This window comes from Musca domestica, unplaced genomic scaffold, assembly GCF_030504385.1.
Source record: "Musca domestica strain aabys unplaced genomic scaffold, Musca_domestica.polishedcontigs.V.1.1 13, whole genome shotgun sequence".
In the NCBI taxonomy this organism is placed as follows: domain Eukaryota; kingdom Metazoa; phylum Arthropoda; class Insecta; order Diptera; family Muscidae; genus Musca; species Musca domestica.
The window spans coordinates 16,931,185-16,956,907 of record NW_026712172.1 but is presented as its reverse complement, the minus strand read 5'-3'; the positions used below and the strand labels follow the sequence as shown (position 1 = coordinate 16,956,907).

General features: G+C 32.4%; 1 protein-coding gene across 1 annotated transcript in view; it reads right to left on the bottom strand.

Annotated features, from left to right (window-relative positions):
• LOC101892292 (uncharacterized) overlaps positions 1-25,723 on the bottom strand; it is a 304,676-nt gene that overhangs the window by 41,328 nt on the left and 237,625 nt on the right. The window contains exons 7-8 of the mRNA XM_059118748.1: positions 11,297-11,469; positions 9,608-11,229 (exon numbers count right to left, since the gene is read on the bottom strand). Of these exons, the coding sequence (XP_058974731.1) occupies positions 9,608-11,229; positions 11,297-11,469 (1,795 nt within the window). The remainder of the gene's footprint in view (positions 1-9,607; positions 11,230-11,296; positions 11,470-25,723) is intronic.

The window sequence follows — 25,723 nt, the reverse complement described above, 5'->3', positions numbered from 1 at the left end:
TTAATATTATTAATTATTAAAGATTTTATCTTTGTTTTACTTCATAATAACTGTTGATTTTTCATTTTCAATTGCCTTTTTTGTTCTTTTCTAATTTTATTTGCTCCTCTTCTCATTTCGGATGTTTCTTTTTTTGCCAAAGAATTATATGTTGCCCAAACTACTGCAAAGTTTTCAAATATTTGCTTTAGTTTGGTTGCCTTTGGCAGAGCAAAGCTTTCTGTGTGTGCGTGTGTTGGTGTGTGAGACTAGTTAACACTCTGGCCAAGTTTTCTATTTGGGGTGGCATTTTAACTACACTTGAGAGTAATTAAAAAGTTCTTTTGATTTTTTTATTATTTTTTTTTTTTGGTTTTTTTTGAAGGGAGATGGGCACAAAAAATTTTCTAAGAACATCAAAGCGTTAAAAGGAAAATGGATACTAGAAAATAGGGATAATAAAATAACTCAAGAAATATGAAGGGAATTTCCTTAAAATGGGTTCTGAAAAACTAAAAAAAAAAATTTTAAATATTCAATTTTTTAATTCGTGCTTTTTAGGCATATAGTATCCTCAGCAGTTTTGTAGGTAAAAATACGAGGAATATTTTGCTAAAAAATATTTTTAACTCTCAAGGGAGTCATTGAAGGAGTCTAAATTTTTCGAAATATTCAAGTTTTTTTTAACAAAAATTTGTGCTATTTTTTATGGTACATATTAAGTATGCAAACTTTTTTTGTTCAGAGACTCTCAATGAAATTTGATGTAGATTAATTCTTCCTTTGACACTTTTCCCAAAATAGGAAGTTAAAAGGGAGATTTTGAATTGGATTGGATCCGTGTTACATTAAAAGTAAGAAAGCAAACATTCAATTTTGACTTTTAGTACATAATTTTTGAATGTAATTTTCATAGAAACGATTATAGTTAGATATATGGTTTATTCTGAGATTTATAGTGAAATTTGATCTAGATTAATCCTTCCCTTGACACTTTCCTAAAAAAATGTAGTATAGAGGTAGATTTTGACTTGGAGTTGAATTAACAGTAAACACATAAATTTCCATTGTAGTATATAAATTTTGAATGCAATTTCCACACAAACTATTACACCTAGATATATGATTTATTTTGAGATTTGTAGTGGAATTTGGTGTAGAATATTTCTTCCTTTAACAACTTTTGCCTAAAACGCAATTTTATGTAACTTTCGGGTCGAGGAAATATTGATCAAAAAAATTAGGAAATATTTTTGCCTTTTTTTGGAAAAATTGCTGCAAAACTTATGATATTTTTTCATGGTAAATATTGAATATACAAATTTCTTTTGTTCAGAGACCCACAATGAAATTCGATCTAGATTAATTCTTGCTTTGACACTTTTCCCAAAAAATGTAGTATAAAGGGTGATTTTTACTTGGAATGGAATAGGGTTAAATGAACAGTAAAAAAAAGCAAAAACATAATTTTTACTCTTAGTACCCACATTTCCAGTGTTATTTCACTAAAAACTATTGCGCCTAGATATAAAATTTATTTTGAAATTTATAGGGAAATTTGATCTAGATTAATTCTCCCTTTGACACCTTCTCCAAAAAATGAAGTATAAATGAAGATTTTGACTTGGTGTGGAAACGGGTTAAATTAGCAGTAAACAAGTAAGCAAAGGCTACAGTCGAGCGGGGCCGACCGTTGAATACCCTACAACACTACAATAAACGATACAGTTTTACAGATACTTGGAAGAATTCCACAAGATATTATGACAAATAATAAAAGAAAACCATCAGGTTTCGTTCTCTAATTTTCGAATAATAGCAACTTTAACTAATTTGCTCATTTCCAATATATTGGAAGATGTTGCACGTAAATGGTCTTCCTAGATCTGGAACCAATATTTCCCAAACACCTATAATCTCTCAGAAGTGGCAAAAGATTAACATTAACATGAGATACAGACATTTGACTATATTCTTCAGCGAAATCAGCGTTAACGACATAGTCAGAAGTGTGTCTTTCCATCCAAAACTGCTTGGCTTTTGCAATCTCCGGTAACCCCCATTCAAATGTGCGTGAGGATCGGGCGATAATTACGACCTGCTGACAATTTTGCAGTTTTTTGGTCCATTTCAACCCCTAAATATATGGCGATCATCTCCAAAAATAGTAGGCTTCTATTCTGACCCTCATCTTATCCCCATGCAAGGATCGGGCCATAAATGCGATCTGTATATGATATCCTGATATCCTAACTACTTAGTTTTGTTAGCTGTAGAAATATTACCAAATGTTTAATTCAAAATGAAAATATGCCAAAAATATGACAAAATGGAAAAAATATGAAAAAATATTACAAAATCAATATTTTCATCTTTAGAGAGATATTTGTATGCGCTTTTTAGACGTTTTTCCTTTCCTGCCAAGAGGCCATTCTGAATTAATGAGAACTGTCGAAATCCGTTCAGCCGTTCTCGACATATAAGAGATCTTTCAAGCATATCTTCTTTGATAGACATATATATCGCATATATTTGCTATATATTCGATTTTTTGGATCTTAACATCAATGTAAAGATCAGAAGTAACCTTGTCATGGCTTTGTGATATCGCCGGGATTTAAAATATTCGCGGTTTAATGAAAAATTTTGAATTTTTTCAACAAAAAAGATATGGTCTATTTTACCCGCTAAATATTATCCGATGACCACCCAAATTCGTAGGCTTCTTCCCCGCCCTAAACTCTAGCTACATGCGAAATTCCGCGTCAATTGGTCTATAATTGCGACCTGTATAGCTACTGCAAAATCCGACATTTTTTCAGTATTTGGTCCATTTCAACCCCTAAACATTTTGCGATCATCTCCAAAAGAAATAGGGTTCTATTCTGATCCTAGCCCCACCTCCATTCTAAATTTCGTGAAGATCGGGCCATAATTGCGACCTGTAGAGTGATTACAAATTAACATGGACAGACGGACAGACGGACAGACGGACAGACGGACGGACGGACATACATAGCTAGATCGACTCAGCTCGGCGAGATAGGAAGATCCATATATACTTTCCTATGTGGGAAATCAATATTTCGTGGTGTTACATAATTTTTGGGCCAATCAAACTTATAATACCCCCAACACATAGTGTTGTAGGGTATAAAAAGCGAATACATAAATTTTCCCTTGTAGTTCATAAAGTTCTAATGTAATTTCCACAAAAACTATTGCACCCAGACATATACTTTATTCTGAAATTCACCGTGAAATTTTGTGTAGAATTATTCTTCCTTTAACAACTTTTGCCTAAAATGCAATTTTCTATAACCTTTAGGTCGAGGAAAAATTGATCAAAAAAATTAGGAAATATTTTTCATTTTTTTTTTTGGGAACATTGATGCAAAATTTATGATATTTTTTTCATGGTAAATATTGAATATACAAAATTGTTTTCTTCAGAGACTCATAATGAAATTCAATGTAGATTAATTCTTCCTTTGACAATTTCCCCAAAAAATGTAGTATAAAGGGAGATTTTGACTTGGAGTAGAAACTTGTTAAATTAACAGTAAAAAAGCAAACACATATTTTTCACTTTTAGGACATAAATATCGAATGTAGTTTTCCTAAAAACTATTGCACCTAGATGAATAACTTATTCTGAGACTTTTAGTAAAATTTTGTGTAGATTAATTCTTCCATTGACAGTTTCACCAAAAAATGAAGTATAAATGGTGATTTTGACTTGGTGTTGAAATGGGTTAAATTAGGAGTAAAAAAGTTAATACTCACTTTTAGAACATAAGTTTGAATGTAATTTCCACAAAAACTGTTGCACCTAGACATATAATTTATTCTGAGATTCACAGTGGAATTTTGTATAGAATATTTCTTCCTTTAACGCCTTTTGCCCAAAAAGCAATTTTTTATAACCTTTAGGTCGAGGAAAAATTGATTAAAAAATAGGAAATATTTTTGCCTTTTTTTGGAAACATTGATGCAAAACTTATGATATTTTTTATGATAAATATTTTGTTCAGAGACTCACAATGAAATTTTATGTAGATTAATTCTTCCTTTGACACTTTCCCCAAAAAATGTAGCATAAAGGGAGATTTTGACTTGGAGTGGAAACGAGTTAAATTAACAGTAAAAGAAAGCAAACACATAATTTTCCCTTGTAGTACATAAATTCAGAACGTAATTTCCCTAAAAACTATTGCACCTAGACATATGATTTATTTTGAGATTTATAGTGAGATTTGGTGTAGATTAATTCTTCCCTTGACACTTTACCCAAAAATGTAATATAAAGGGAGATTTTGACTTGGGTTGGAAATGTTTTAAATTAACAGCAAAAGAAAACAAATGCATAATTTTCCCTCGTAGTACATAAATTTCGAATGTAATTTCCACATAAACTATTGCACCTACATATATGATTTCTTCTGAAAATCATTGTGAAATTTTGTGTAGAATATTTCTTCCTTTAACAACTTTTGCCTGAAATGCAATTTTAAGTTACTTTCGGGTCGAGAAAAAATTTATCAAAAAAAAAAAAAAGGGAAAATATTTTTAGCTTTTTTTTTGGGAACATTGATGCAAAACTTATTACACTTTTTCATGGTATATATTGAATATACAAATTTCTTTTGTTCAGAGACTCACAATGAAATTTGATATAGATTAATTCTTCCTTTCACACTTTCCCCAAAAAATTGAATTTAAACGGAGATTTTGACTTGGAGAGGAAACGTCTTAAATTAACAGCAAAAATATGATTTTCTCTTTTAGTACATATAGTTCAAAGGTAATTTTCTTAAAAACAACTGCACCTAGATCTATGAATTATTCTGAGAATTTTGGGGAAATTTTGTGTAGATTAATTCTTCCTTTGACACTTTTTCCAAAATATTAAGTTTTAATGGAGTTTTTGACTTGGAGAGGAAACATGTTACATTAACAGCCAAAAAAACATCAAACGTATAAATGTTCCCTTTAGTATATAAATTTCGAATTAGATTTTCTTAAAAACCATTGTACCTAGATATATACTTTGTTCTGAGATTTATAGTGAAATTTTGTGTAGAATATTTCTTCCTATGGGAGCATCCGCCAAAAATCAGATTTAATACAACTTTCAGGCGTCAACTCGAAAAAAGTACGAGGAAAAATTGATTAACAAATTTAGCGAATATTTTCGGTTTTCGTTTGGGAACATTGATGCAAATATTTTTTGAATATGCAATTGAAATAGAGATTTCTTTTCTTTGGTGACTTGAAGTAAAATTTGATGAAGAATATTCTTGTCTTTGACATCGTTCCTCCGAAATGCTACTTTGTTGGAGATTTTTGCAAAAACTCCCACAAAGTATGGTTTTAACCCTAAAATGTGTTTTTAATATATTCGAATTTCTAGTGTTTCGGTAAGATTTAGACTCTGGATGTCTTCTAGGACCTTTAGTAAAATTTGATGACAAATAATTTTGTAGAATATTTTGACTGGCTACGTTGCCGTTTAAAGGCATATTTTTGCACAAACTCCCACAAAGTATGGCTGTAACCCTAAAATGTGTTTTTAAAATATGTGAATTTCTGTTGTTTATATAAGATTTAGACTCTTGACGTCTTCTAGGACCTATAGTAGAATTTCGTGACAAATAATTTAGTAGAATATTTTGAATTGCTACGTTACCGCTTAAAGGGAGTTTTTAACCATATTTTTGCACAAACTCCCACAAAGTAGGGCTTTAACCCCAAAATGGTTTTTTAATATATGTAAATTTCTTGTGTTTATATAAGATTTAGACTCTTGATGTCTTCTAGAACCTATAGTCGAATTTCGTGACTAACAATTTTGTAGAATATCCTAACTGGCTACTTTACCGTTTAAAGGGAGTTTTTAATCATATTTCGAAAAAGGCCCAAAAAGACCCCTTTGTTGACTCGCAAGAGGGTTAAAGTTGTCTAACAAAATATTCCTGGTATTTTAATCTGCAACTTTGCCGAAGACACTATATACCTAAAATGCATGGATTCCGAGGAATCTTCATCAGCTTGCTACCAACCCATTTAAAGGAGTTTTTAAATTAAAAAAAGCCCAAAAAGACCCCTTTCTGGACTTGCTTGAGGGTTAAAGTTGTCCAACAAAATATTCCTGGTATTTTTATCTGCAAGATTGCCAAAGACACTATATACCTAAAATGCATGAATTGCGAGGAATCTTCATCAGCTTGCTACCAACCCATTTAAAGGAGTTTTTAAATTTAAAAAAAGACCCAAAAAGACACCTTTCTGGACTTGCTTGAGGGTTAAAGTTGTCTAACGATATATTCCTGGTATTTTTATCTGCAATATTTCCAAAGAAACTATATACCTAAAACGTATGGATTCCGAGGAATCTTCATCCGCTTGCTACCAACCCATTTAAAGGAGTTTTTAATCAAATTTTCAAAAAAGGCCCAAAAAGACCCCTTTGTTGACTCGCATGAGGGTTAAGGTTGTCTAACAAAATATTCCTGGTATTTTTATCTGCAAGATTGCCAAAGACATTATATACCTAGAATGCATGGATTCCGAGGAATCTTAATCCGCTTGCTACTAACCCATTCAAAGGAGTTTTTGAATTTAAAAATAGGCCCAAAAAGACCCCTTTTTTGACTTGCATGAAGGTTAAAGTTGTCTAACAAAATATTCCTCGTATTTTTATCTGCAAGATTGCCAAAGACATTATATACCTAGAATGCATGGATTCCGAGGAATCTTCATCTGAAAATTTTTCCAAAAGTGTAATACGAAAATTTTTTCAAAAGTGTGGAAGAGGGGGGATCTTGCCTCCCTCCATTTGGGTTAATTTGCGATGTAAGCTTTCATACACGTGTCTTCTTTTTTTAGCACTACTTTCAAAATCTGCTGGATTTTTGCCATAATTAATTAAGTTTTGTTGCACAGTGTTATTTTTCTGGTTTTTTAAGAAAATTGTTTCTCCTCCTTTCCAAATTCCCAGATAAAAAATATCCTATTTTTTTTAAATTATTAAATATTTACGCTCCCAAAATTGAGTTAAATCCTCATAAATTTTCACCCACTCATTTTCAGGACATGTGTTTGTCCTTTATTCAATTGCAAAATGTCATTCAAGTGCATTAACTATATTTTTCCTATTTCCTTCCCGGCAAACTGGCTGTGAAATTTTCAAAGTTCACCACCCTCACCCGGGTGGGAGGGTGTGTGTCTGTGTGTGTGCAATTTTGTCAAAATTTAATATGTGTCTCCTCTCATGCACTCACACACACACAATGATCAATGTTGCCAAGTGTCAGTGAAAGTGTCAAAAATGCTTGATAACATTGTGCAAATATGATTATGATGACGATGATGTTGGAAAGCAGCGCATACACACACACATACACTCGCACATACAACCTCCCTTACATATACCCCAATATGGAAGATATTAGTGCCTTGCAGATGGGATGCTCTTCTCGGTAATTAGCTAGAATATTGCTGCATTTAATTAAAAATTTTGTCAAATCATCGCTCCATGAACGATGATTCCGTATGCCATGGCTTGTGGAAAATTTTTGTGCAGGAAATTTTCTGAAAAATAAATTAAACAAAAATGGAAGAGGATGTGTAATGCAAATTTATTTTGCGATAAATTTACAAGGGCCTTGAAAAAAACTGGTGACAAATGAGGGTTATATTAAATTATTTTGGAATTTTTTTGGAAAATCTCAAAAAAAATCTAAAGCATTTTCAGAACATTCCCTTTGAGGGAAAATGTCAATGGAGGCATTTTTTTTAAAAAAAATAAATTTTAAGTATTTTTTTTTTCAGAAAAATTGCCTTTTGAAGAATTTGAAAAATAAGTTTCAAGAGAATTTTTTAAATGTCCCTTGGAAGAATAATTAGAAAAATATTCTTTTTTTTTTTGGAAAAAAAAATTCCTTGAATATTTTTTTAAATAAAAAATTGTCTCTCTTAGGCTGTAGTAACCATTACGAACTTCAAATACCAGATTTTAAACACTTCCGGTAAATAATGTCGCTAAAATCATAAAAATACCGAATATCGGGAGGTACGGTTATATGGGGGCTATACGAAGACGTGGACCTACACAGACAATTTTCTGTCTTAGGCTGTACCACCCATTACGAACTTCAAATACCAAATTTTAAATAATTCTACTGAATATTGTCGCTAAAATCCTCAAAATACCGAATGCCGGGAGGTACTGTTATATGGGGGCTATACGAAGACATGGACCTACACAGACAATTTTCTGTCATAGGCTGTAATATCCATTACGAACTTCAAATACCAAAATTGAAATAATTCCGCTGAATAATGTCGCTGAAATCATCAAAATACCGAATATCGGGAGGTACCGTTATATGGGGGCCATACGAAGACGTGGACCTGCACAGACAATTTTCTGTCATAGGCTTTAGTATCAATTATGAACTTCAAATACCAAATTTGAAATAGTTCCGCTGAATAATGTCGCTAAAATCATCAAAATACCGAATATCGGGAGGTACCTTTATATGGGGGCTATACGAAGACGTGGTCCTGAACAGACAATTTTTTGTCATAGGCTTTAGTATCCATTACGAACTTCAAATACGAAATTTGAAATAATTCGGGGAGAAAAATGTCGCTAAAATCATCAAAATACCGAATATCGGGAGGTACGGTTATATGGGGGCTATACGAAGACGTGGACCTACATGGCCCATTTTCAATACCAAAAGTCTTGTGGACATAATATACATTTGAGTGAAATTTTAGCAACCTGCATTGCTTCGTTTGGAAGCTGGGGTGATTTCCAGAGACAAACAGACGGACGGGCGGACCTCGCTAAATCGACATAGACTTTTATGCTGATCAAGAGTATATCTATACTTTGTGGGGTCTAAAAGATATATTTCGAGGTGTTACAAAGGAATGACGAACTTAATATACCCTCCATACTATGTATGATGGAGGGTATAAAAACTACAGAGCTGTTAAAAAGAAACTAACAGCTAGAGGACAGCTACAAAAATTAGGTTGGGAAATTAGACTACAAATTAATTTTAGCTTAGAAGGGGACATAGTTGACAATCCCTCCTTTTTGGAAGAATCACAAATTCCAAGAAATGTCACATTTTTTCATAAAAACTTTAACCTTAAAAATTCTTTCAAAAAAATATTTTTTTTGAAATATTTTTTTAAAATTTTTTCCTTCCTTAAAATCATTTTTTAAAAATATATTCAAGATTTTTTTTTAATTTTAAGACTTATTAAAATTCCCAAAACCTTTTTCACACTCTTTAAGTTAAATCATTGAAATTTGTCGATTGATCGGTGATTTCATGATTTTTTTTTGCAACAGCGCCATCTACATTTCAAGATTAAATACTACACAGAAAAGGGAGTAGAAAAGACTGACTACTAGAGGGCGTTACAAGGAAATGTTTCAAAGACTAGAAATTATTCAAAGTTTTAGGGGAGGGAAATATTGAGCACTTTCCCCCCCGCCCCACCCTTTAAAGGAGTTCCAGGTTAATAGAAAAAAAAGAACACCACATTCCCGCACAAGAAATACAGTTGATAGGAAGTAGTAGTTGTTGTTGTTGGGAACACAAACCTCATCGTTACGTTTCGTTGACTGCTGGCCACCCGCCACTTGGGGCTGGGGAATTTGTAGGCCATGTTGTTGATATCCCTGTTGCTGTTGCTGCTGCTGCATTTGAAAATCTTCAAAGGATCCATTCAGGGACATTGTCGATATCAAAGAAGTCTCCTGCTGTTGGCCATTCATCATGGTCGTCATCATTCCGCCGCCACCCTTTAGGGATTGTGGCGATAGACTGATATCGTGATTTTGCATTGATTCGGTATTGGAATTGTTGGTGGAATTTATGCGAGTCAGGGTGGTATTGGCTGTGGAGGCAGAACTGCAGGAGGAGATTTGTGAGCTAAGCGAGGAAAGATGGGCAGGTGGTGGATAACGTGGTGGGGTCTTGACCATTTCAATGAAGCTATCCGGTACATCGACTGGTAGCTCACGATGTTTGATGGGGGTGGGAAGTAGATTTTTTGAGGCCAATTCTTTGAGCTCATATTCGGGAGGGGGTGTGGAACCAGAACTGGTAATGCTGGTCAGTGAATCTCCCCCGCCATTTAGAAGCATGGCGGCATTGTTTAAGAGATTTCCATTTGCCGCTTTGAGGGCATGGCTGGACGACGATGTCGAGGAAGAGGAATTGGAATTGGAATGGGAATTTGGATCCTTGCCATTTAGCTCATTGTTGTTGTTGTTGTTGTTCTGCAGCTGGCGATAGGATATGGAATCAAAGGACTCGGAGGATTTCTTACTCAACACCTCACTTTCATATGTGGAGGAGGATGAGTGCGAATTCGAACCCTTGCGATAGAGGGCATCGACCATCATCAAATCCAAATCTTCGGGTGAGGACAACGTTCCCCCATTGGGGTTATGGGCCACTGACATTTTCGCCTTACCCATGACCAGGGCATTGTTCAATTTCTGCTGTTCCATGCCATGCAGTTCCAGGCAATTTTCATAGTTTTCAATTTGATCCAGTTTCAGTTGTTGTTGGGCATTGTAGGCATTTTGCATTTGCAGTTCGGCATTGGTGTCATTCAGTTCACCCAGCGAGCAGGTGGTGAAAAGCGAGGCCGTGGTGTAGTTACATGATGGATGGTGATGATGATATTGTTGTTGTTGTTGTTGTTGTGATGGGGAATAATTATTAATAATTAATTTTGTATTATTTTGCATTAGCTTAGCGGTACATTTGGGCAGGGTATTATTCAAATGGTTTTTATGGGTGAGCAGTGGTGAATTTTGATGACCTAAACCACCCGATTCCGAATATAAAGGCTTGTGCAATGATGATGAGGATGAAGAGGGGGATGAGGTTGTGGTTAGGGTGGTAATGGTGGTGGTTATAATGGTGGAATTCAAACTTTGTGTTAGTGTGGTAATATAGCTAGATTGGGATAAGGTGTGGTGAATTTGTTGGGTTTGTTGGTGTTCGTGCTGATGATGAAGATTACGTTGGTGTGGTAGTGTATTAGATTTCTGTGTGGCTTTGGGTGATAATTTCTTCTTGTGTTTGGGTCTTATAACACTTCCTCTAACTAACGTTACCTGTGGTGGACGGGGTGGTGGATATCGTGGCGGTGTCTTGTTGCGTGCTATAAAATTATCTGGACAATCTACAGCCATCTCGCGATGAGGTCCTTTTGGGGGTAGATGAAGAGATACAAAATTAATTTCATAAAATTTTTTGATTTATTTCGAACTCACCATTATCTTGATTGATGGACTTCAACATGGTTGTGTACATTTCCTGATCAATTTCTTGTGTATCTTCGTTTGGCTGTCGTATATGCGGTAAATTGTTGTAAACATCAGGTAGACAGGGTTTCAAGTCTTCACTGTCCAAGACCACTATGCTGGAACCGGATCTACGCCGGGGCCTGGAAAGAGAAACAAAGAAAACATATTTAAGGTTAATATAAAATTAAAAAAAATAAAAAAAAAATTAAATGAGAGGAAATGAGAGAAAAAATATAAAAGAGAGAAATTTCGAAAAAAAAAATAAACCACCCATATCGTCTCAATTTGGAGCCAAATACTCCCCTTAAAACTTATTTTAGCTGATTGGTGTCAATGGAAAAAATATTCTGCATCAAATTTCACCATAAGTCACCGGCCACAAGAAATCGGTATATATAATATATAACACCAAAAAATCGGTTCAAATAAAAAATAACCATATTTTTGTAATTTTTTCAAAATGAGGCATTTTTGGAAATAACGGTTTACATTAGAAGCGAAATGTTAAAGAACAAAAAATTCCCTATTAAATTTTACAAAGGGTCACCAAATACCAGAAATCGGTATATATAATATATATCACCAAAATATGGGTGCAAATAAAAAATAACCAAATTTTAGTAGGTTTTTCAAAATGAGGCATTTTCGGACATAACGGTTCACATTAGAAGCGAAATGTTAATGAACAAAAAATTCTCTATTAAATTTCACTATGGGTCACCGAACACAAGAAATCCGTATATATAGTATATATCCCCACAATATCGGTGCGAATGAACAAATTAAAAATAGCCGACTTATAGTCGTTTTTTAAAAAAGTGTTTTCTAAATGAGGCATTTTCAGCCATAATGGTTCACATTAGAAGCGAAATGTTAATGAACAAAAAATTCCCTACTAAATTTCGCTATGGGTCACCAAATACAAGAAATCGGTATATATAGTATATATCCCTACAATATCGGTGCAAACAAACAAATTAAAAACAGCCAACTTATAGTCGTTTTTTAAAAAAGTGGTTTCTAAATGAGGCATTTTTAGCCATAACGGTTTACTTTAGAAGAAATATGTGAATGAGTAAAAAATTTCCTATTAAATTTCACTAAGGGTCACCAAATACCAGAAATCGGTATATATAATATATATCACTACAATATCGGTGCAAATAAACAAATTAAAAATAGCCGACTTATAGTCGTTTTTTTTTTAAAGTGTTTTCTAAATGAGGCATTTTCGGACATAACGGTTTACATTAGAAGCAAAATGTTAATGAACAAAAAATTCCCTACTAAATTTCACTAAGGGTCACCGAACACAAGAAATCGGTATATATAATCTATATCACTATAATATCGGTGCAAATAAACAAATTAAAAATAGCCGACTTATAGTCGTTTTTTTAAAAAAAGTGTTTTCTAAATGAGGCATTTTTGGACATAACGGTTCACATTAGAAGCGAAAAGTGAATGAACAAAAAAATCCCTGTTAAATTTCACTATGGGTCACCGAACACAAGAAATCGGTATATGTAGTATATATCCCTACAATTTCGGTGCAAATAAGGAAATTCAAAATATCCAACTTATAGTAGTTTTTCAAAAAAGTGTTTTCTAAATGAGGCATTTTTGGACATAACGGTTCACATTAGAAGCAAAATGTTAATGAACAAAAAATTCTTTATTAAATTTCACTATGGGTCACCGAACACAAGAAATCGGTATATATAGTATATATCCTTACAATATCGGTGCAAATAAAAAAAAATATAGCCGATTTATAGTCGTTTTTTTTTTAGTGTTTTCTAAATGAGTCATTTTAGACATAACGGTTCACATTAGAAGCGAAATGTTAATGAGTAAAAAATTCTTCTTCAAATTTCACCACGTGTTACCGAGCACAAGAAATCGGTATAATAATTTATATCACTAGAATATCTGTGCAAATAAACAAATTAAAAATAGCCCACTTATAGTCGTTTTTTAAAAAAGTGTTTTTTAAATAAGCCATTTTTAGCCACAGCGGTACACATTAGAGCCAAAATCTTAATGAGTAAAAAATTCTTCTTCAAATTTCACCAGGTGTTACCGAACACAAGAAATCGGTATATATAACATATATCACTGCAATATCGGTACTAATAAATAAATTAAAAAATTGTCAATTCATAGGATCTCTTTTAAAATAAGGCAATTTTGGGTATAAGGGTTCTAACTAAAAGATATATGTTAAAGAAAAAAATATTCTCCATAAAATTCCATTATAGGTCACTGACCAAGAGAAATCGGTATATATAATATATATCGTGTTAAAATCGATATAAAAACAATAAATATTAAAATTGAGCAAAATGTCATAATACTTTTCAAATGGTATGATTTTCTGCCATAACATTTCACATTACAATAGATATGTTAATGGCAAAAATATTCCTTCTTACATTTCACTATAAGTCTCCAAACACAAGATATCGCTAAATATTATATATAGAGCTAAAATCGGCAGATAAATAAGGATTAACAAAAAAGTACAATATTGTTGTAGTTCTTTTGAAATGGCGCATTTTTCACACATAACAGTTTAAATTACAAGAGATGTGTTAATGAGAAAAATATTCTCCACTAAATTCCATTATAGGTCTTTGACCAAGATAGATCCGTATATATAATATATATAGAGCTAAGATCGGTAGAAACACAATGAATAACTAAAATTTCAAATTTGTAGTAGTCATTTTCAAATGGTGCCACTTTTATCTGATAACGTTTCATGTTGGAAGAGAGGTGTTAATGAAAAAAATACTCCTTATCAAATTTAATCAGGGGTCACCAAACACAAGAAATCGGTACATATAGGATTTATCCTAAAAATATGCAATAAAAAATAAAAATTGGTAATTTAATCATAGTTCTCTAAAAATTATGCATTTTTTGACCATGACGGTTCCATCTAGAATATAGGTATTAAAGGGAAAAATATTCTCGACTAAATTCTATTATAGGTCACCGACCACAAGAAATCGGTATATATAATAGGTATCGATATATATGGATATAAAAAATAAAAAAATTATAAAAAAAAAACTAAAATGCCATAGTAGTTTTCAAATAATGCCATTTTATTACATAACGGTTCACATAAAAAGCTAGATGTTAATGACGAAAATGTTCTCCACTAAATTCCAATGTGGGTCACCGACCACAAGAAATAGGTATATATAATAGATATCGAACATATATGGATATAAAAAATAAAAAAATTAAAAAAAAACTTAAACACCATAGTTGTTTTCAAATAATGGAATTTTCTCACATAACGGTTCACATTAGATGCAAGATGCCAATGAAGAAAATGTTCTACACTAAATTCCAATGTGGGTCACCGACCAATAGATATACGTAAAAATAATATATATCCAAAAAAACAAGCTTGATAATGTGGGCAAAAATAATATAGGTTTTGAGAGGACATTTTCATACTACTTTGGAATATTAAGCAAATTGACCTCCAAAACTCCCTTCTAAGGTAGAGATGTCAAAGGAGAAAATGATCTCGATCGAATTCCACTATGGGTCTCAGACCAACAGATGTATGTCAAAATAATATAGATTTCATAAATATTAGCTTGAATTTGGGTGTAAAATAATATACATTTTCAAAGGGCATTTTCATACTACTTTGGAAGATTAAGCAAATTGGTCACCAAAACTCCTCTTTAGGGGGATGATGTCAAGGGAGAAAATATTCTCCATTGAAATCCATTATGGGTCCCTGACCAACGGATGTACGTCAAAATAATATATATCCAAAAAATATCAGCTTAAATTTGGGTGTACAAATAATATACGTTTTAATGAGCTTTTTTGAAAAAATTTTTGAAAATCAAGCAAATTGGTCACCAAAACTCCTCTTTAGAGGGTTGGTGTCAAGGGAGAAAATATTCTCCATCGAATTCGACTATGAGTCACCGACCAACTGATTTGCATTGAAATAATATATACCCATGATATTTGAGCTTGAAAGTGGATGCAGAAATAGTTTATTTTTGAAGAGGTATTTTCATGTTATTTTTTGAAAATCAAGCAAATTGACCTCCAAAACTCTCCTTTAGGGACATGGTGTCAAGGAAGAAAATATTCTCCATCAAATTTTACTATAGGTCTTCGACCACAAGATCTTAATAAAAATTATATACATTAAAGATATAACCTCTTGAATATGAACAAAAAACTAATTAACTTTTTAAGGGGTTATTTTTAACTTATTTTAATTTAATGGCAAAATGATCTCCAAAACTTTATTTTAGCAGGATACTCTCGATGGAAGAAATCTTCCTCATCAAATTCTACTATGGGTCCCCGAACAACAGATTTTCGTAAAAGTAATATATATGGAAAATATTACCGCCTGAATGTGGGTATAGAAATTATTTATTTTTTAAGGAGTAATTTATTACTTCATTTAAGTTAGAGACAAAATGACCCCCAAAACCTCATTTTAGAAGAAAGGTTTCAATGGCAAAAATGTTCTCCATGAAATTCCACTATGGGTCTCCAACCACAAAATTTTGGTAAAAATTATAAATACCAAAGATATAACCTCTGAAATGTCGGCATAAAATTTAATTCACTTTTGGAGCGGTTATTTTGCACTGCTTTTGAATAAATAGCAAAATGACCCCCAAAACTTCATTTTAGGATGATGCTCTCAACGAAGAAATTGTTCTCCATCAAATTTCACCATAAGTCACCGACCAAAAGAAATCGCTCAATATAACAGAAATCCATATAAAATAGACCTATCAGTAAGTTTATTTAAAAAACTGATATTATCCTTTAGAGTCACGTATGGACAACCAACTCTCCTCCAATAATATATGACATTTTCACTTGTCACTTGGTATATGAAATTTTCTTGGAAAACTTTTCCCTCTTTTCCATTTCAACCATTAGTTATGCTTTTCCATTGCCAACTAGCTACCTGCCCATAAACTAGGCATTTCAAATTCATCTCCACTTTTCCACTTTTGAAATTGGCCATAAATTTTGCAAAAGAAAAACACAGCATTACATGACTAGGCAGTAAAAACAATAAAATAAATGCAGCTGTCACTTGTCAAATGTCGGCAGATATTCTTTGGAAAAATAAAGAAACAACAAGAGAATACCAAAAAAGAAAGGTAAAGGTAGGGCGGCTCTAAGCCACCAGCTAAGTCCTATGGCATAAAATATGGCTAAGGAGAAAAAACTACACATGTTTGGACGTGACTTAAAGATGGTACTTGTACTACCAAGGAATACAAAGAGAAAGAGAGGGAGGGGAGAGAGAAGAAATATATGTTGCATTACAAAATACTGCAGGTAGGTGCAACAGATTAGGGCCCATTTTCTAATCCCTCTTTGGCAAAGATTTCCTTGAAAAAAGTGGTCTACAATAAGGCCAAGTAATAGCAACAGGGTTGCCATGTATTTTTGGTATTGAGTTCAAATATTTTTTGTTTTTTTAATATTAATAAAATAAATTATTATTGTTGATAAACAAAATTAAACAATAATAAAAGATTTGAACGTAAAGCCAGAAGAAGGGAAAGCTAAAAAATATATAATACATTTTATTCTGAAATTTCATACATACGTATTATTTTTATCAATATCTTTTGGTCGGTAGTCTCTACTAAAATTTTATGAGGATCATTTTTTCCTTTTGAACCATCACGGTAGAATAAGGTTTTGGATCCCAAAATTGGCATTTGTTCAAAAATTTGGGAAATAATCAGTTGAAAGGATACATATGGAAATAAATATTTTTTGCCCATATTAGAGTGATATATGTTCAATCTATCAAATTCTCTTTGTTGGAGACTAATAACGAAATCTGATGAGGAATATTTCTTTCTTCAGCTTCATGTCTCTAAAATTAAATTTGGAGGGACAAATCGACGTCTAATGAGAGGAAATCTCAAAATTTCTCCTGAAATGTGTTAAGTTTTTAATACTTTTTTATCATTGCTTTTTCTATAATAAATTTTGGAGCTACAGTTTTCTCTTGGCTGGAGACCTATAGTGAAATTTTATGGAGAATATTTTTTTCTTTAGTACCATAGCAATAAAACAAGAATTTGATGGCCAAAATCAACCTTTTTTCAAAAAGGTGCAAAATTTACAAAAAATGTAATTTTTTAATACTCCATAGTTCTAGCCAATATTTCTGTGATATAGACTAAGTATAATGATTTCTTTCCAAAGGAAACATATAGTGAAATTTGATGAAGAATATATTCTTCTTTAATGCCATATCTCTAATATGCAGTCCAAAGGGAGAAATTGACGTCGAATGGAAAAATCCCCAAAATTTACCCAAAAAAAATACACATACACCAATCACAAATGCTACAATTATCACCGATTGTTCTATGAAAATTCTAAGAGCTACGAAGTTCTTATGATCCATGACCCATAGTAAAATTTTATAAGGAAATATTTTCTCTTAGAGTCATCGGGGTAGAATGAAGTTTCGAGGTTCATTACCGACTTTTTTCGAAAAAGTGCAAAATCATCCAAACACAAAAAGTTATCATTTTCCATTTTTTTCTGATAATTTTGGGAAATGTATTATATATACAGATATCTGTTGTTTGAAAACCTATAGTAAAATATAATAAGGAATAATTTTTTCTTTAATACCATGCCTCTAAAATAATATTAAAATGGACAAAAGAGCAAATAATGAGAAAAAGTCTCAAATTTACCACCATTTTTTTTCCAAAACTTCATTTATCACCGATATTTCTATGATAACCCTTAGAGCTACAGAGTTCTAGTCATCGGTGACCTCCAGTAAAATTTTGTAAGGAACATATTTTCTTTTAGTGTCATTGGGGTAGAATGAAGTTTTGAGTTTCAAAATCAACATTTGTTCCGAAAAGGTGAGAAATCATCCAAACACAAACAATTTTCATTTTCCATATGTCGCCCATGTTTCTGGGATATGTATTATGTATACAAACGTCTTTTGGTTGGAAACCTATAGTGAAATTTGATGGAGAAAATATTTTCCTTCAGTGTCTTTCCTCTAAAATTATGCTGAAAGGGACAAAATGTTATAAAGTGAGATAAGTTCCCATATTTTCCCCACAAAATATACATTTTTTCAAATAATACTCAATTTATCACTGATATTACTGTGATAAATCTTGGAACTACAAATTTTTCTTGTTTGGCAACCCACAGTGAAATTTGATGAGGAATAAATTGTCCTTTAGTGTCATCTCTCTAAATTGAGGTTGAAAGGGATAAAATGGCATAGCATGAGATAGGGTTCTATATTTACCCCACAAAATATACAGTATTTTCTCAAATACGCAATTTATACCCGAAATTTCTCTGAGAACTATTGGAGCTATAGATTTTCTATGGTTGATGACCTATAGTGAAATTTACTAAGGAATACTTTTCCTTTTAATGTTATCTCTCTAAAACAAAGTTTAGGGGATCCAATCGACGTCCAATGAGAAAAACTGCCCAAAAATACGTATTTTTGCAATACTCAATTTATCATTGATATTTCTGTGATAAATCTTGGATATAAAAATTTCTCTTGTTTGGGAACCTATAGTGAACTTTGATGGAATATCGATTTACCTTTAGTGTCATCTCTCCAAAATGATGTTAAAAGAGACAAAATGTCACAGAATGAGATAAGGCGTAAATATTACACCACAAAATATACATTTTTTCAAATGCGCAAATTTATCCTCGAAATTTCTCTGAGAACTCTAAGAGCTACAGGGTTTCTGTGGTTGATGACCTATAGTGAAATTTTCTAAGGAATATATTTTCTTTTAGTTCTATTTCTCTAAAATAAAGTTTAGGGGGTCCAATCGACGTCCAATGAGGAAAACTGCCCAAAAATACGTATTTTATAATACTCAATTTATCACTGATATTTCTTTGATAAATTTTGGAACTATAAGTTTCTCTTGTTTGGGAACTTATAGTGAAATTTTATGGAGAATCGATTTTCCTTTAGTGTCATCTCTCTAACATGAGGTTGAAAGGGACAAAATGGCATAGAATGAGATAGGGTTCCATACTTACCCCACAAAATATATATTTTTTTTAAAATTCGCAATTTATCCCCGATATTTCTCTTAGAACTCTTAGAGCTACAGAGTTTCTATGGTTGATGACCTATAGTGAAATTTTCTAAGGAATATATTTTCTTTTAGTTCTATTTCTCTAAAATAAAGTTTAGGGGGTCCAATCTACGACCTATGAGAAAGACTGCCCAAAAATACGTATTTTTTGCAATACTCAATTTATCATTGATATTTCTGTGATAAATCTTGGAAATACAAATTTCTCTTGTGTTGGGAACTTATAGTAAAATTTTATGGAGAATCGATTTTCCTTTAGTGTCATTCCTTTCAAATGATGTTGAAAGGGACAAAATGGCATAGAATGAGATGAGGTCCTATATTTACTCCACAAAATATACATTATTTTCAAACACGCAATTTATCTCCGATATTTCAATAATAACTCTTTGAGCTACAGAGTTTTTGTGTTTGAAGGTCCATAGTGAAATTTTCTAAGGAATATATTTTCTTGTAATTCTATTTCTCTAAAATAAATTTTTTTTTCTATTTCTCTAAAATTCGTATTTTTGCAATACTCAATTTATCCCCGATATTTCTGTGATAAATCTTGGAAATACAAATTTCTCTTATTAGGGAACCCATAGTGAAATTTGATGGGATATCGATTGTCCTTTAGTGTCATCTCTCCAAAATGATGTTAAAAGGGACAAAAAGGCATAAAATGAGATACGGTCCCATATTTACCCCACAAAATATACCTTTTTTCAAGTGCGCAATTTATCCCCGATATTTCTATGAGAACTCTTAGAGCTACAGATTTTCTGTGGTTGATGACCTATAGTGAAATTTTCTAATGCCATCCCACTAAAATAAAGTTTAGGGGGTCTAATCTACGTCCAATGAGAAAGACTCCCCAAAAATAAGTATTTTTTCAATACTCAATTTATCACTGATATTTCTGTAAAAAATCTTGGATATAAAAATTGACCTCTAGTGGTATTCTCTGGTGAACATTTTTTTTCCTTGACACCATACGATTTTTCACGATTTTCCTTCCCATACCCTGAAAATCCATTGAATTTTGGTAATAATTTTGCGTTAGACTCTTTGTTTGGAGATGATGTTGCCACTGATAATTATGAACAGAATTACCTGAGTTTTCATGAAATTTTCCGGAAAAAAACAATTTTTTTTCTTTTATTACTATTTTCAATACGAAAATACATTGCATTTCATGTCTATCATTTTAAATTCTAATCCCCCGGCATAGGATGCTGTTACTACCGATTATCTGAAGAGTAATGTTATTGATCCTCACACACGCACACTCTGGGCAATTGAATACGCCCTGCCCTAGGCTTTTTCGAAAAGCCACTCTCATTAAGTGCCTGTTTGTTTTTGTTTCAAGAGTACGTGTTTAATCAACAACAAATGTCAAATGCAATTTGCAACAGGTATGATTGATAAAGTGACCAGTTGGTGTCTGTTACTAGGATTAGTGTTAGAGGTAAAGTTCATTTATTTCTCTAGGGCCTGCTAATCAGAAAGAAAATTAAAAAAATAAATTAAAGTTAATATTTTTTCAATAGGAACTAGTGTGAGTTCTTATATTTCCTTAGTTCCCCCAACCAAGTGACAACTTATGCCACAAAAAGAAAAAAATGGGATACGCTACTTGTTATTGTTTTATCCCATGCAAATGTATTGCAACACAGGAAGAGGGAGCAGCCGTCGTTTAACCTCTACTCTTCTAAATAAAAAGTTCTCTACCCCCCACTCTCCCCGCTCTCTGACAAAAGGGAGTACAACTGAAATGAGGAAACAATACAAACAATGATGGATATTTATGCCATTGTTACAATTTTAGAGCGAGGAATCATTTCAATGGGAAATGGTAATAACAACAACAACCATCAACAACTGCAACAAGTGGCTCATAAATGAACGAGAGGAGCATGAAAGTGGTTGCATGTGGGAGGGAGAGAGGGAAGAGTACCATATTTGATTATTCCAATGTTGCTGTTATTTGTTCTTTATTAAGTATGCATGACACACATAGTCAGGGAGAATGTGTGTGTATGTTTGCATATCATGCATGCATGAATGAATGATAACAAAGTCAATAAAAACAAAAATGGTCAAATCTAATTGGAGATGGCTTTGTCTTGTCTGTGTGGTGTGGTGTGGCGATAGAGGAGGGAGGAGGGGGGAATAAAGTTCTGTTTTATCTTGCCTAGTTCCTTGTTTCCCTAAAAAATACCTTTGGGGAAATGGGTTCTATGCTCGTGATATTCAAATAACCATAATAAACACACCATAAGGGCTTATCTGTATACAACGTGATTTGAAATTTCCTCCTACCACGTGAGGGAGGGAGAGTCATGATGCCGCTTATCATTTCCGCTTTAAATTGGTTTTTATTTTTTTTGTTTTCCTGCAAATGCATTAGCCATGCCACCCTAAACAATTGAGGGTCACCACTCAAACAACTGTTGACTTTTTCCCCTTTTAGTATGGCTTAAAGCAAATTTGCAGGAATTACAAGACAAGACGACAACGAAGAAGGAGGGCCCAAGAAACACCTGTCGTTTGTAGAAGTTATACCAGGGGTATATTTAATAGGAGCAATGCCTCAATGTCATGGATGACAAGGAATGACAAGGGTAGTAAGTCAGATCTTAGGGATTATTTTTTTTAATTTTAAAATGAATTTAATTTTAAAAAATTAAAAATTTAAAAAAATTAAAAATTTTAAAAGATCAAAAGAAAAACTCCTTTAAATAATCCCTTAAACATTTTGTGTTCTCTAAATAAGTTTTCCGGAAAGACATTTTTTCAAAAAAAAAAATTAAAAAAAATCGATACTTGACTTATATTTCCCGAACTAAATCTTGGAGCTGAAGATTTCTTGTTGTCGGTGACCTATAGTGAAATTTTATGAGGAATAAATTTCTCTTTGAAGCCATCTCTCTGAAATGAAGTTTGGCGAGACAAATCGACATCGAATGAGAAGAGCGCCAAATCAGACCCTAAAAATTATATATTTTTAGAGTCGAATTTTCTGAACTAAATCTTGGAGCTAGAGATTTCCTGTAGACGGCGACCCATAATGAAATTTTAGGAGGAATAACTTTCTCTTTGGAGCCATCTTTCTGAAATGAAGTTTGGCGAGACAAACTGACATCTAAAGAGAAGAGCGCCAAATTAGACCCTAAAAATTATATATTTTTAGAATCAAATTTTCTGAACTAAATCTTGGAGCTAGAGATTTCTTGTTGTCGGTGACCTATAGTGAAATTTTATCAGGAATAAACTTTCCTTGGAGTCACCTGTCTAAAATGAAATTTAGAGAGACAAATTGGCATCGGGAGAGAAGAGCACCAAATTAGACCCTGAAAATTATATATTTTTAGAGTCTAATTTTCGGAGCTAAATCTTGTAGCTACAGATTTTTTGTTGTCGGTGACCTATAGTGAAATTTTATGGGGAATAAACTTGTCTTTGGAGCCATCTCTGTAAAATGAAGTTTGGCGAGACAAATCGACATCTAAGGAGAAGAGCGCCAAATTAGACCCTAAAAATTATATATTTTTAAAATACTCCATTTATCGCTGATATTTCGATGGAAAATACTAAAGCTACAAATTTCCTTTGTTTAGAGACTTGTAGTGAAATTTCCCGGAGAATATTTCTTGCCTTAGCATTATTCCTCTAAAATCAAGTTTGGAGGGTAACAAATCGAAGGCAAATTAGAACATCTGACAAATTAGCATTAAACCACATTTTTTTAATAATTCATATAATGTATATATTTTTATGATAAATCTTAAAATTATAAACTTTTCTTTGTCGGCAACTTATAGTGAAATTTCATGGAGAATATTTTCCCCTTTAGAGTCATTTGACTAACATAAAGTTTAGGTGCTGAATTCGGCCTCTATTTCTAAAAGTTGCAAATTTAACCCAGAAAATGATGAACATATTTTATTTTATAGTCTTCATTTCAGCTTTATATATTCATTCTACCCATTTCTTGTTGTCGAGGACCTATAGTAAAATTTTGTGGAGAATAAGTTTTCTTTTAGTTCGAACTCTCTAAAATGAAGTTTAATGGGTCAAAATGATGACTACTTGGAAGAAGTGCCAAATTAATCACAAAAAATTAAATATTTTTTAAATACTCCATTTCTTTCTGATATTTCTATGGTAAATCTTAATGTGATCGATTTCTTCTTGTTGGAGACTCATGGCGTAATTTTATGGAGAATATATCTTCCTTCAGTGCCATAGCAGAAGATGGAAGTTTTGTGGGTGAAAATTACAATTATTCGAAATAGTTATGAATTTAACCTTCAAAACTACATTTTTTATAAATTTTATTTATTACCTAAATTTCACCGTTAATTGTTTTATCTACCCATTTCTTGTTGGAGACCCATAGTAAATTTAAATGGAGAATATTTTTTTCTTTAGCATAATATCTCTAAAATCAAGTTTAAAGGGTCAAAACGGCGTCCAATTAAGAGAACGCAATTAAAAGCCCCTTAAAAGTATACTTTTGTATATGTAATGCATTTTTTTCAAAGACACATAGTCTATATACCAATTTCTTCTTGTTGGAGATCCATAGTAAAATTTAATGGAGAATATTTGTTTCTTTAGTAGCATCTCTCTAAAATGAAGTTTAAAGGGCCAAAAAGGCGCCCAATTAAGACAACGGCCACGAAAGCCCCTTAAAAGTATTCCTTTGTATATATACTATTTATTGCCTTTATTTCAATGACATATATTCTATATAGCAATTTCTTGTTGTTGGAGACCCATAGTAAAATTTAATGGAGAATATTTTTTTCTTTGGTATTATCCCTCTAAAACGAAGTTTAAATGGCCAAAACGGCGTCCAATAAAACGAAGGTTCTAATTAACCATAAAAAATAGAATCTATGAATATACTCTATTTATTTCCGATATTTCTATGATAAATCTTGGAGCTACAAATTTCTCATAGTCGATGACTTTTACTAAAATTTTGCGGAGAATATTTCTTCCTTTAACACCATCTCATTTTAGAGTTCGGAAATGGTAGATATTTGCCAAAAGTCAACAGTACTTTTGTGTCTAAATGCACAATTTCCAGGAAAGTTGCAATGAGAACTTTTAGTTTTGTTGTTGCAAAATTTGTTGTTTTTGTGGTATCTTCTCTAACTACAAGTCTTTTGGTATCAATGAAAAACAAACATTTCCTAGAATTTTTAAAATATATTTTTTTAAAAAAGATTTTTGAATTTCTCCTCACTTCCCGATTTCCTTAAAAGCGTGAGAATTATGTCAAAATTCTCAGAAAAAAACACCTGCAGTTTAATTGATTTTCTTTCCTTCTTAAAATAAAGGAATTTCTTTTCTTCTTCCTTTGTAGAGAATAATCACACCTATCCATTTCCTTCCCAAACCCATTAAATTGGTGTCCAGCAATTTCTTAAAAACGAAGACCTACCCTAATATGATTGTTTGTTTTGTGATCTCTGCTTCTAACAATGACCAATATTTGAATTGTTAAACATCCGTTTTGTTAATGCAGCCGACAGATAGACAGGCAGGCAGAAAAACTGACAGGTTTCCATCATTTCCAGCGCAACACCACTGCCACCACCAGGAGAGAGAGAGATTTGTTTTTCTATGGCATTTGTTTGTGATTGTTGTTTGCTTTCTATGGCCAAAAGAGATATCTTCATTTTTGCTTCTTCTTCTTTTTTTTTTCAACATCATACCTCTCCACTTCCTTCCCTTTATTCCTGCTCTTCACATTGATATGTGGAAAAATAGAAAAATGAAGTTGTTTGGAAAAAAGTATTGAATTACCTGAACAGGTTGCATGTATCGGTGTATGGTTGGTTGGTTGGTTTGGATTTGGATGAATTGCAACTGCCCGATGTGAATGTGTTTCTGGGAGGTTTCTTTTGCTCTGTGTACTTTGCGTTGGCGTGTAATTAAATATTGTTTTTCAATGTTCAGATGAAATTAGGAAAACACCAACAGCCAATAACGAACACGTTAACAACAAAGTATTGAAATTGAAAACTCTGGAAAAGGAAGTTTTCCTTACCCCTCTACACCAGAGAGTGGTAAAAGCAAGCAAAGGAAAGTTTTTGGTATTAAAAGATAAAAAAAATCGAAGGTGATGAAATTTAAAGTTTTTTCCAATTTGGGAAAAAATAATAATAATTTTTTATTATTTTTTGGAAATTTTTGCCAATAATCCTTTTATGGATTTTCAGGCTTAAAATATTTTAAAATAATATGA